The following is a 13,181-nucleotide window of genomic DNA, read 5'->3' as shown; positions in this document are numbered from 1 at the left end:
AAGAAAGAAAGAAAGAAAGAAAGAAAGAAAGAGAGAAAGAAAGAAAGGAAAGAAAGAAAGAAAGTGGTATAAGCATGTTATTTAGCGATAGAAGCAAATATAAAAGAAATAAAAAGTTGAAAACAATTTATACTTGGAAGCAAAAAATGGAGCCTGGAGTGGAATAGGCAGAGATTTCCTGCTGTGTTTTTTTCTTACCAAGTTATTTTTTCATTTTTAACTAAAATTTTGTCTTTATTTTTATCTTGTCAAATTATTTGGCTCTTTAAACTATGTAAACTATATCATAAACTATGTAAACTTATAAAAATAAAAATAAAATTTAAAAAGTGAAAAAGGAAAGAAAGAAAAAAACCTCCATTTTGGGAGGGCATGGTGAATATAATACAGTAAATAGTCCCCTTTTGCTTTCTGAGATTTCAGTTATCCAAAGGTCAACCGGGGTCTAAAAATATTAAATTAAAAATGCCAGAAATAACAATTTATAAGTTTTAAACTGTGTGGTATTCTGACTAGTGCGCATTCTGGCTAGTGCGGTGAATTCTTGAGCCTGCTCTGTCCTGCTCGGGATGTGAACCATTCCTTTGTCCAGCGTCTCCACGCTGTACAGTCTCCCCGCCCCTCAGGCACTTAATAGCTGTCTCAGTTATCAGATCAACTGTCACGATATTGCAGTGCTTGTGTTTAAGTAATTCTTACTTAATAACGACCCCCAAACACAAGAGTAGTGATGCTGGCTATTCGGACATGCCAAAGAGAAGCGTAATGTGCTTTCTTTAAGTGAAAAGGTATATATATGTATGTAGAGGAAAAAACATAATATAGGCTTCGGTACTATCTGAAGTCTCAGGCATCCACTGGGGGTCTTGGAACATATCCCCTGAGCATAAGGGGGGATGACTGTAGATGGCTTTCCCTTCATACACAACATCTGACAAATTCTTACACAACAGCCTTCTCAGGGTCTCTAGGGAACGTCTCCAGGTTGCCTGTCATGTAGTAGAGAGAACACCACAAGGTTCCTTCGATGTGTCCGCCTTGTGCAGCCTTATGGAAATATTCACCAGCTAAAGTCTGTAAAGAGAGATGAACAAAGGTCATTCTCCTGAGGGGGGAGTCCTCCTAGCTGGGCTGGTTTCATCAGAGCCAAGGTGGTGAGTTACTTAAGGCCTGATATTATCATTACAACTTCTGATATCTTTGAGAAAACCAAGTCAAATTCCAGGAAAACAGCCAATCACAGAAGCCGGCCTCTGGATGTGATAACCTTGACCACAGTTATTCTGTTGATTAGGTTTACCCAAGAAATAAGGGAACATGTAACAAGGAATATCATGATCATCACATTTGATCCTCATGTAACCCCTGCCAGCAGGACAGAAGACCGTATCAGAAGTCACACGAAGTGAAAATTCAGGCATTTGCTTTCCTAACCTTGCTTAAGACCTTTCTTCAAACTCATGCACAAAAACTATTTGTAGTAGGAAGGTGAGAATTAGAAAACGACAATTAAGAAAACAAAAATCCCCGCTTCCTAATGTGTGGGAGGGTTTTTGCAATACATAAAAATATACAGCCTCAGATGTAGTCAGAAAGAGTAGAGGGAAACAAAACACTCAGATGGGTATATGTTCCACTGATGACTATTATCTTTCTAAGGCAGTTAACTGACGTTTTTAAGCATGGGCTTTGGAGTCAGACAGACTTGGGTTCAAATCCCAACTCTGCTCCTTACTACTGTGTTTCCCCGAAAATAAAACTTAGCAGGACAATCAGCTCTAATGTGTCTTTTGAAGCAAAAATGAATATAAGACCTGATCTTATTTTACTATAATATATATATATATATATATATATATATATATACATATATAATAGCAATATATATATATATTACTTATGTAACATATATAATGTTGTATATAACATATATTACTTATATATTACTTATATATATTACTTATATATTATACTGATATATAAGTAATATTACTTATATATTACTTATATACTTATATATATATATTACTTATATAACATAAGACCGGATCTTATATTCATTTTTGCTCCAAAAGACGCATTAGCTCTGACTGTCTGGCTAGGTCTTATTTCCGGGGAAACACAACAGCTGTGTGACCTTAGGCATGTCAGTCATTCTCTCCAATTGAGAGATTAACTCAATTTTTTCAACTGAAAAATGCAGTGTCTGATAGTACCTAGCATGAAAGTTTGTTGCGGGGATTAAATAAGAAAACATGTTCTCAAGGCTTGGCACAGTACTTCACAAAAAAAATAATCTTCTGAGTCCCCACCCCCAGATCGGCTGCTGCCACAGTCTTGCCCATCTCACTAAATGTCCTCTCCATTTTTCCCATCTCAATAAATGCCAGATGCTCCAGCGTTATCCTGACTTCTCTCCCTGCTCACACCTCACATCCAATCATCAGCAAATCCTGTCACCTTGACCTTCAAAATATATCCAGAATCCAGTCACATCTCAGCCCCTCTTCTGATACTGCCCATCCTTTCTCACTTGGATTCAGTGCATTAACCCCCTGCTCGCGCTCTTGTTTCCTTCAAGCCCGGTCTCCGCTCGTATCCGGGAGGAGCCTTTTAAAACACAGCATAACCTGCCCTGCTCAAAGCTGGTCTGTGATTTCCCATCTTGCTCAGAGCAGCTGAGTTGTCACAATGACCTGGGCCTCCCGGACCTCATCTCCTCCTTTCCCTATCTCCTTTGCTTTCTGCTCCTGCCACTCCGGCCTCCCTGCTATTCCTCAATCTTCTTCTCAGGGCTTTTATCACATCTTTCTAGAATGTTCTCCCTGTTATCTGCAAGACTCCTTTAGGAGTCTGTACAATGTCCCGTTAGAGAGACCTCTGCTCTCCCTTAAAAAATAGCATCCCCCGATCTCCACTCTCCCTGTCCTCTTTCTCCTGCTTTATTTCTCCCTGTAACACCCTCACATTATATATTTAGTAGTTTATTGTCTTTCTCCCCCATTGGCATGTAAGCTTCCCAAGAGCAGAGACTGTCTGTTGCTGTATCCTCAGTGCCTGGAACAGGGCCTGGCATAGGGTATGTGTTCAATGAATTTTGTTCAATGTAATGGTGCTCAGGTTATTATTACCATCATCAATATTATTATTAATGACAAGGAGCTTCCATTTTACATGAGCACCCAGGTCCTCTGCCCCCTAAGTGTATGACTCTGAGTGGATTATAGAACCTTTCAGCACCGCAGTTGCTTATTCTGGAAAGTGGACGTAATACTAGTAACTGTTCCCGAGGGTAGTTAGGATGCATGGGGCTGCACATGTAAAGCATTTTATCTGGCACAGAGGAAGTGCTCAACAAATGCTAAAGATTGTCTCTGCTGCTTTCATTATGGTTAAAGCTGTTCTCATATCAGGCCACCCTATGGGAACCCAGCTCTCTTTGCTTCCAGTAAGCTGAATCTCTGCACTCTCTCTTGATCTCTCATGAAGCCTTCCTGGCTGCTTTGGCCTTCAAAATTTTCCCTTTCCAGAACTGTTTGGGTAAGATCAATAAGCATCCACTTGGCACTTGGCTAAATGCTATCCTTTGCTCTTCACTATCTTATCTTCCTAACTAGACTCTTGAGTTCCTTGGGGACGGAGTCTGCATCTTGGGTGGTGCCCGTACCACCCACGGGGCCTTGCCTCGACTGGGTATACAGTATACCTTCACAAAGGTTTTATGATCAAGTGACTGACCAGCTGACCAGTTAGTCTGTCGTGCAGGGCGGCCTGCGGGGTCTCTGTTCCCACTCCACACATAAGAACGCAGGACATGGTGAGGCCAAAAAGGAATACCCACGGAGCCATAAGTAGGGGAGTCATATCACTATATTCTCACCGGTGGCATCCGCCTCTCTGCAATCAGCTCTTGTAAGCCCCCATTTTTTTATGCTAGCATAGCCACAGCAGTTGTATTAGTGGCCAATGGCTCACTGGTTATAGCTGACAGCCAACTAGCCACAGCTGATGGCCATCCAGTCACAGTTGATGGCCATTTACTACCTGAGCCAGCACCTTTCTATGTGAGGCTGAGAGCCTGGAAACTGCTTTCTGGGGTTCTGTCCCCACATAGTCTCAAGTCTTACTCACTTGATTCCTTCCAGGAACACCTGGGAAAATGCCATCTAAATGCAGGACTCCAAGATTGTATGATGCATCTGGGTTCCCCATTTCTTCTGCTTTTAACCAGTACTTTGCCGCTTTGACATAATTTTTCTTGAATTTGTGGTAATACCATCCAAGACCATTGACTGCCTGATGCAATCCCTGGATTTTAGAACAACAAGAAAGAAATTACTTTCAAAAAAAAAGAAAAAAAGAAAAGAGAAAAGAAACCTAAAGAGAATGTGAAAGCATTCTGCCTGAGTCTGAGCAAAATGTTTCCTGTCTCTTTTCTTGGGGCAGATGGCATTAAAGAAAAGCAAAGAGCTAGAAAACATGAGCTGGCCTCAAAGTCTTCCCAGGTGGATTTCAGGCGCCTGCTGCTGGATTCCTGCCTTTCAGCTCAGCAGTGATGCTGGCCCCCAAATCATCACGGAGCTCCTCTGGGCTCTTATCTGACGCCCTTGTCTACAACAGGCCTCTCATTGTCCTGCAATATCAACAGTGCCCTTGAAATCCATGAGCGCTCATCTGCAACAGGAGGTCTGAAACATGCCTTGGTGGGGACGGTTTCTAGGTGACCTGTCTGCCCATCTGTTGCTTACTCTGCCCTGAACACCAACAAACCCTCAAGGAAGCAGCTGCAACATCCTACTTGCAAAGCACAGGTGCTTTGTGACTGCTTAGCGTCACAGTTTGGAGCTGAGGCAGAAGGGGAGGATGGTGGAGCAGGGATGAGGGTTTCAGAACTGTGTCTGAACCAGAACTGTGTCTGGGCTGGTAGCAGGGAAGGGTTGGTTCCTTTGAATCTAGTCTCAAGCCTCCTTGCTCTTGCTGACTCATGCTCTCAGGTGGCTCCTCTGCTCCCACCTCCAGATGCTCCCACCTGCTTCCACTGGCAGCCTCCAGCCTGGTTGTTGGATGCTCAGGTACCCTGCAGGGCTGTGTGTGCCTGGCCAACCTGGGCATCCAGTGCTCTCATCCCTTCCTTCTTGCTAGACCCACCAGATCATGAACAAGCAGGGAAAAGAGGATTCTAGGGGCAAACAATGCCCTTGCATCTGTGAGACTTGTTAAGTTAGAGTCCAAGTGTGGAACCAAGTCTCGTTCACCTCCCCTTTCACAGGTGAAGACCAGGTGACCCTTAACCACTGAGGCTAAGATCCCAACCTGCAGCCTTTCCAGGCTGCATGGCTCCTAAAGGGCTACACATCCTAGTCTTTATGTTGGAACCCAGGTGTCAGGAAGACTAAGAGAAAGAAACTAGCACAGCGATTAGAATGGAACCTCCATGAGGGCAGGTATCTTTGTTTTATATCCCAAGTACCTATATTAGTTCTCGGCATAGGGTAAGTGCTCAATAAATACTTGATGAATGAATGAAAGCCACCTTTTGAATGCTGATGCTCAACAACATGAAACCCAAATCCTATACCCTGAGGATCCAGAGTAGGGTTCAGATTTGCAGGCCCCCAAGAAATCTGACACTTGGGAAAGAGTCAGTGCCATGGGTGCTGTCACAGAAGCATTCTTCTTGAGCCCTGCACAGTACCAGGTGCAAGGTAGGCTCTCGATAGGTCTTGCAGAATGAGTGCATTTAAATGACGTAATAGACCAGGCCATACTATAAAGAGGCAAGAGTCAGCTCTGGAACAAGCCTACAGAACAGACACATCCAAATGGCTTCTGCAGTGCTTACCTTCAGAGGCCACAGGTTTATTCAAATGTACCTGTTATCACTCAAAACGTCAGCAGAACTTCTTTAGGAGCTGTATTTGGACCTAGTTCAGAAACCTCACAAGAAATCTTGTTTTATATCTTAACACTCATCCCTTGTTTTGGACATTTACAGCTCGGTCACCAGATTTGCCGCCAAGTGGCTTCTGGCTAATTCCAAAAATCACACTATGTGCAGCCATTACCACAGTGCCTGACAAAGAGTAGGAGCTTAATAACTCCCTGCCGAGTGAATGAGTGAGAAATCGCATAACACTTTTAAGGATGTGACTACTCCAGGCCATAAAATTGCATTTCCTCCAATACTCATCTAAGCTCCGCTAAAAATACATACAAAATAAAGCACATTAGACACCAATTCATGGCCAGAATGGATAAACAGATGCAAATTTCACACCTGCCAGGAAACCCCACCACTGCTGGATTTCAGGGTACTCTGGAACCAACACCTTCAATGACCAACATTCAGCTGATTTCTATTTCTGCCCTATAATTTGCATTGGGGTCAGGAGTTGTGCACTTCAGGGCCATATGCCTTCTGGACGCCACATAGGTGGAGGGAAAGCCTCTTGGCTCTCTTACTCCCAGCTCCAACTTCCACTTCCACAGAGAAAAAGACACACTGAGCTCCCTAAAAAAAGGGAAAGAGGGAGACCAGCCTGGTCACTTTAGGAGTCTTTGTGATAAAGCAAATGTAAGCAGCCTTGGAGATGAAGGAACATTCTAGAGCCAGAAGGGCTAGAAAGGGGCTGTTAAAGTTGTAAAATTACAATGGTTTCTACAAGTCTATTTATTTGCAAATCGGTGTGCATGTGCATGAGTATGCCTGCACATGCATTGGGCGTGTTTACATGCAGGGATATGTATGCATGTGTGTGCGTGTGTGTGTGTGTATCTTCTCTCACAAGCGACATTATAACTTCTATTCTGTAGTGCTATATTGAAACTAGCTGGCTTGAAGATGACATTGAAGAGTAAATAGTGACAAAAGCAAAACAATTCCTAAACCCAGCAATAAACTTGACAAACAGCCCCATTATCCAAGGCATTGGATATGACAGGGTTAATCTTCAAAGGAATTAGGCTTTTGATTTTCCTAATTCAATGGCATTTATATCCATTCACTTCCAAGGAGCCCCCGCTGCTTGTTATCAGGGCAGCCGTGATTATAATTTTAGCCTTCAAACAAAATTGGCCTGAATTCTATTGAATGAAGGTGAATTCAGCTTTTGCATTTTGCCGTCCCCATTGTGGCAGGTTTCTGTATGTGTATAGCTCAAAAATGACTAATGCTGCAAAGCTGGCGACCCCTCCCCCCACACACACACACTCCATTTCTACCTTCAGGCTTTGTAGGGAGACACTGGCCATTTACTCTTTAGACTTGTGTGAGAGAAAGAGAGAGAGACAGAAAGACAGACAGACAGATACAAGTGTGTGTAGTGCAAATGTTTCCCACCGGCAATGCCAAAGTGTTACCTTAGAAGCTGCTTTCTTCATTAACTCTAAGGCAAGCCGTCTGTTCTTTTTTACTCCTTGACCCTAAACAATGATAAACAGCAATGATTATAAAGAAAATAAACCCAGCATGCACTCAAAAACATCACACAGATACATCAGTGTTTGTTATAAGATACTTGAAAATAAACCCCAAGCCTTCTTACCGTTTCCCCGAAAATAAGACCGGGTCTTATTTCATTTTTGCTCCATTAGGGTTTATTTTCAGGGGATGTCTTATTTTTTTCATGTACAACAATCTACATTTATTCAATTACAGTCATGCCATCTTCTGGAACATCGTCATAATGTACTAAATGCGTCCATCTGGTTGACGATCTTAACTGGGGCTTATTTTGAGGGTAGATCTTATTTTCAGGGAACCACAGTAATTAAAAACCTAATCTTAAAGATTTCGATAAGCAGTGCTATTAGATATCATTATCACAATCGTCATTATTATTTTGCTTATATTTGTGGAGCAGAGGCAATAAACTTCAGCCTCCCAGCTTAGCGACCATACAAAAGTCCCCATTCATCACCAAGGGACTCACTTTCCCTTCGTGGACCCACGGATGCTGTTGGGAGAAGCCATGAGTCATGTTAAATGAGTTTGGTCATCCTGGATGCATTTCTTTAGGGATTATCTAATTTGCGAGCCAGATAAAGCACTTTATCTATGTCAGACAGTTAAGAGTTATTAGGCTGTCATTGGCAGCCATCCTGGGTTCTCACCCGAGTCCCAGGATGGAAAGCTGCAGCTTCAGAACCAGCTCAAGAACCCTTGGAATACTTGGGTCAGATGCTGACACACTGACAAGGTTCCTCCAGCAAAATCAAGTTTTTCCAGCAGAAGTGGTTTGTGCATCATGGAGAAAGATGGCTCTGGGGTTTTCGTTACAGGAGAGGAACTCCATGGGACCACGCTGAGATGGCTGCAGGACCATGTGGGGAAACGGTGGGTCTGAGAGTGGGGTGGGAGGGGTCCCTGAGGTCTCTCGCGACATAGGTCTGATAATGACAATGGCAGGCAGAGGAGCCAGATGACAAACGCTGCTGCTATGGACACACACGTCCCATGGGCCCCATGCAGTCCTCCTGGCCTCTGACTCGGTGGTTGACAGGGTCACGTGTAATATAATGTAATATAATGTGAGAGGGCTTTGCAATGAAGCCAGCTTTTAACTCTAACTCAATACTTAGTTCTATAATAAATGAGGACAGCACTGCCGTGTTTCCCTGAAAACAAGACCTAGCTGGACAATCAGCTCTAATACGTCTTATAGAGCAAAAATTAATATAAGACCCAGTCTTACTTTACTATAATATAGGACTGGGTCTGATCTAGCATAATATAAGACCGGGTCTTATATAATATAACAATATAATATGATATGATATGATATGATATGATATGATATGATATGATATGATATGATATAATACCGGGTCTTAATTTTTGCTCCAAAAGACGCATTAGAGTTGATTGTCTGGCTAGGTCGTATTTTCGGGGAAACAGGGTAGTAAATATCGCTGTGTTAATTAATGTGGGCCATGCACGGTCCTATCATATTTAATCCTCCCAACAAACTTGACTGAGGTGCTGCTATCATTCCCACCTGAGAAACTTGCCCAGAGTCACACCGTGACTGAGCTGTAGAGGCAGGATTTGAACCCAGGCAGGCGGGCTCCAGAGCCCAAGCTTATAACCACCATGCTGTATTTTCCCCTGTACATTTCAGTTCTACGCTTAGAAAGTATAATGATTCATAACCTCCTTGCACAATACAGAAAACATGCAGGATGTGTTTGTTTCTATATTTTTCAGGACCCCAAATAAAACTGTGAATCCAGCTAACGGTTAAATTACATACACCAAGTTTCCATGAGACTTTAACTTAGTATCTCTTTAATAAAAGCAATGAGCTGAAGCAGAGTAGAAGATGAAAATATTTTTCAGAAGTGCACCATTACTTGATTTAATGAGAGAGGGAGAGGAAAGAGCAAAGGACGCGAGGCTGCTTGGAATCACGGGGTGGGGGGTAGAATGGGACAAACATATCAGACTTCTGGAAAAGCACTGAAATCATAGTGTTAGAACCTGGTTGAAGCCAAAGTTTATGTTCTCCAACTTCTTTGTTGTAAAGGAATAAAACTGGGGCTCAGAGAGGTTGACTTATACAAAACCTCACGGTTAGATCTGCCACTAGAACTCAGATACTCTGACTTTCAGGTCAGGGATTTTCCAGTATACTTGTTATTAATCAGACGTGGGATAATTTCCTGCACAAAGACTATACACTGCACAAATGTAAGTAGTATTGGAAGTTGTTGAGAGAAACGTAGAGTCCTGGTACATAGTAAGGGCTCAATAATATCCATTGAATGAATTCATGGAGGACAGTTGCTGCAGGAAAAGTCAAAGCTCCATCCTGATGTGCAGACAAAAGGGCGTGGCCCTGACCATCTTGGCCAAACCACAGCCACCACTATGCCGCCATCTTTGCATACAATAAGCCAAATGCCCACACAATACATTCAACAACATGCACATTACTGTTCTTCACATTTGAAAAGCCCGTTTTCTGCACAGGGTTCTTGTACATGCAATACACTTAAAGAGACCTTTTGGCCAGAGGTAAAAAACAGTGTTCCTTGAGATGAGGGCATCCTGCATCACACATAGGGATAACTTAGTTGGAATGCAGGAAAACCCAAAAAGCTTTAAGGTTTGGGAAATCAAACCCTGAGGAAACATTTTGTTACCCCCAGAAGAATTTATTTATGCATTTGCCTCTCCCTGTAGAGTGCGAGCTCCTGGTGGGCAGAAGTCATATTTGAACCATGCCTTTATCCTCTCTGAACTTTGGGCAGTGGCCAGGCCCAACTCTGGTGGACAGGTGCCTCTCTCCTGAGCCTGTCTCTTTCCTGTCCTCCCCATCACTGTATGAGCCCCCTGATGTCAGGAACGTGGCTCATGCAGCCATATGTCCTTTTACCTCGCACCCCGTCTGGCATGCAGTCAGCCCTGAATGAGTGTTTATTGAATAAATGAGAGAATGCACTAGCATATGGCTAAGAGTCAAATTGTTTCTATGTTGATTTGACAACTGGAAAGAGAAAGTCCAGGCTATCAATTTGGAAACCATAATAAACCAATAGGTTTTCAGGCTTTGGAAGGTTAGAAACATAGCAAAAGTCCCGATTGTTATTCAGTGAGTGGCCATAGCTATGGTTCTGGAGACGGGCCTGGCCACATGAATCCATGGCTTTGTTTGAAGACACTTGCTAACTGGGGGCAGCTGCTTTCTTTGGGCATGGGCATAGGGTCTAAGAGTTTCCTTACCAGAGCCAACAGCTTTTTACTTTTCCAGGATTGGTGAAGTGATGTCTCTGTGTTTGGGAGTGAAGAGCAGAGACTCTGAAGCCAGCCTGCCTGGATCCCAGTATCAGGTTTGAAAAGTACCCGTGGTACGACCTTGAGGGAGCTAGAAAGCCTTTCTGTGCCCCTGTTACCACATAAACAGCAATACTATTACACCACAGTGCCGATGTCGAAAGGTTGTTGCGAGGATTAAACGTGTTAATGCATGTAAATCAGGTAATAAGCGCTCCATCAATCACTGTGAACGACCATTATTTTGTATAAGGCACATGGTATTTTACGGTTCTGAAAGTCCATTCATTATGCTATTTCATTCAATGTCTGGTCATCATCACTGTCCCATGAGCTCAGAGAACTCCAAGGACACAGCAGAGGAGGGACTTAAAGTCTAACCTCTGTCTCTCGGGCTAATGCTCTCCCTACCTGTCTCCCCAATTCTCCTGTTGGCTTACAACCAAGATCTTTGATCAACGGGACAGTTGGGTCCAGCCCAAACACGCACTTTGCTTAAGCTGTAATTCAATCACAACTCTGCCTTGTGGCAAACTTGCAGCACCTTTGGGGGTTGGCGGCCACATACCAATCCATAAAATACAGGTGTCCCCTTCAGAATGTCACAGCTCTTGCAAAAGCAAAGAGAATCCAGGTGCCAAACGTAAGACTAATGATTAAAAACGAGACCAGGGGACTGCTTCTGACTCTGCCTTTTCAGCAAACATCCCTTTTCATCAAGAGTGATAGAAGGGTACACTAAGTTTCTTCAGTTACAGATTCCCTGTTCGCCTGTACACCTACAGGACACTGCTCCGGAAGTCTGATAAGAACTGCACAACTTCAGCACAAACGGAGCGATTCTTACCTTGAATAACACAATGGCATAGTCATATATTAACGCGGGGTCCTCCGTCTCCAGGGCACCCTTGGCGTACCACTCGATCGCGGCTTCCGGATTCTTGGCCACACCTTGCTGCCCCCAGAACAACATCTGGGCCAATCGTTGCTTCAAGACAGTAGCAATTTAGAATAGTGCTTTCCTGTGTCATGCTTCACGTAAGGTTTCGAAAGGTTCAGGAGGACAAACCTAGCTTGGGGTGTTTTTATACTGAGAACCAAGAATGAGGTAGATATAGGTTATCTTCCAACTGGAGGCTAGAGCCCTGAAGGTGGATTTGTGTTACTATAAGTCCTTAACACAAGTTGGGAATGGTGTGTCTCTGTGTGCGTGCGTGCATGTAAACAAATCAATGTAAACTTCACCTCGGGCCAAAGTCTTCTCTCCTCCAACACCCCCTCCTTTGGGAGGTACTGCCCGTTCTCTCGGCCCAGTGAACAGTGTGAAGGCCTGTGAACATTTGAATCAGTTCAGTGTCTCTGTAGTACTTATATCCTCCTATCCCAGCATTGGTCCACACGGCTGGCTCCACCGTTAGATTTGAGGCTGGGAGCTATGTGGGGGCAGAAACCTCAAAATGTCATTTGCCTGACCTCATCCCTTCAGCTTCCACCCACCAGAGCTCAACTGAAGCTCATAGAAGCTGCTCAACAAAGATTTGTTACATGAAGGAAGGAAGTTGTGTCCATTGCTAGAAAGTACATGCAAGCTCTGCAGTACTCAGGAATGGCTCTGGCAGTGGCTTTTCTAGAACTATGTACTGGAATTCCTCCCTGCACTGGAAAGATTGCAGGCTAGGGACACGCCCAAGAATGGAGCCAGAGGCAATGTCTGTTATCGTTCTGGCCCCATGTGGGCCCCTAACTGTCTTTCATTCTTTCCTCTTCTTCTCTCATCTCCTTCTCTTCCATCCATGCCCCTGCCCCTCACCACCACATACTTATAACTTCCTGGAAATATCTCCTGAAATGCTAGGAAGACCTCTACAGAGGGTGAAAAACTGGTTACCACAGTGTCTGAAATGTGTGCTTGTTAGTGTGTTTATTCTGTTGTGTTTTCCTCTTTCCATTTCTGGTCTTCTGCCTGCTTAACAGATTCAGAGGCTCTTCCCAACACTGTGCTCACCAGGAGCACGAAGCCAAAGACAAATCCTTTGGGATGGGGGCCTCCTTCTTCCCAGTGCAATCAGCCTTAGCGGGCTCCCATCGGGAGCTTTTTTTCATAGTGAAATCAAGGCAAGAAGGCAGATACGGGACATTCTCCCTGCCTTCTGCCCTTTCTAGTGCCTCTTAAAAGTCCATCTAAAAGATAAAAGATGTTCAAGACAGGGTCAACCCTTTTAGTCTAATGTGCCGCACATGATTTTCTATTCTCCTAGCTGAATTCAAGGCCTTCTTCTCAATGTCTGTCTAATGTCTCCTGCACCTCAGGAGGCTTCTTTCTGTTTCTATCTGATGCACTAAAATGTCTGATGGTAGTCTTTAAGATCGATTATAAATATAGTGGCTCTCCCTTTTTCTGTGTTCG

At 43.7% G+C, this 13,181-nt stretch overlaps 1 protein-coding gene across 2 annotated transcripts in view; it reads right to left on the bottom strand.

The window, feature by feature from the left end:
* Window positions 1-13,181, bottom strand: part of SEL1L3 (SEL1L family member 3) — a 97,848-nt gene that overhangs the window by 26,031 nt on the left and 58,636 nt on the right. For both annotated transcript variants that reach the window (XM_081056469.1, XM_081056468.1), the window contains exons 13-16: window positions 11,622-11,762; window positions 7,360-7,422; window positions 4,132-4,308; window positions 947-1,074 (exon numbers count right to left, since the gene is read on the bottom strand). In XM_081056469.1, the coding sequence (XP_080912595.1) occupies window positions 947-1,074; window positions 4,132-4,308; window positions 7,360-7,422; window positions 11,622-11,762 (509 nt within the window). The remainder of the gene's footprint in view (window positions 1-946; window positions 1,075-4,131; window positions 4,309-7,359; window positions 7,423-11,621; window positions 11,763-13,181) is intronic.

The sequence above is a fragment of the Rhinolophus hipposideros genome (genome assembly GCF_964194185.1).
Source record: "Rhinolophus hipposideros genome assembly, chromosome: 1".
NCBI lineage: Eukaryota > Metazoa > Chordata > Mammalia > Chiroptera > Rhinolophidae > Rhinolophus > Rhinolophus hipposideros.
The sequence above is the reverse complement of the archived record's forward strand: the minus strand, read 5'-3'. Positions and strand labels throughout refer to the sequence as shown.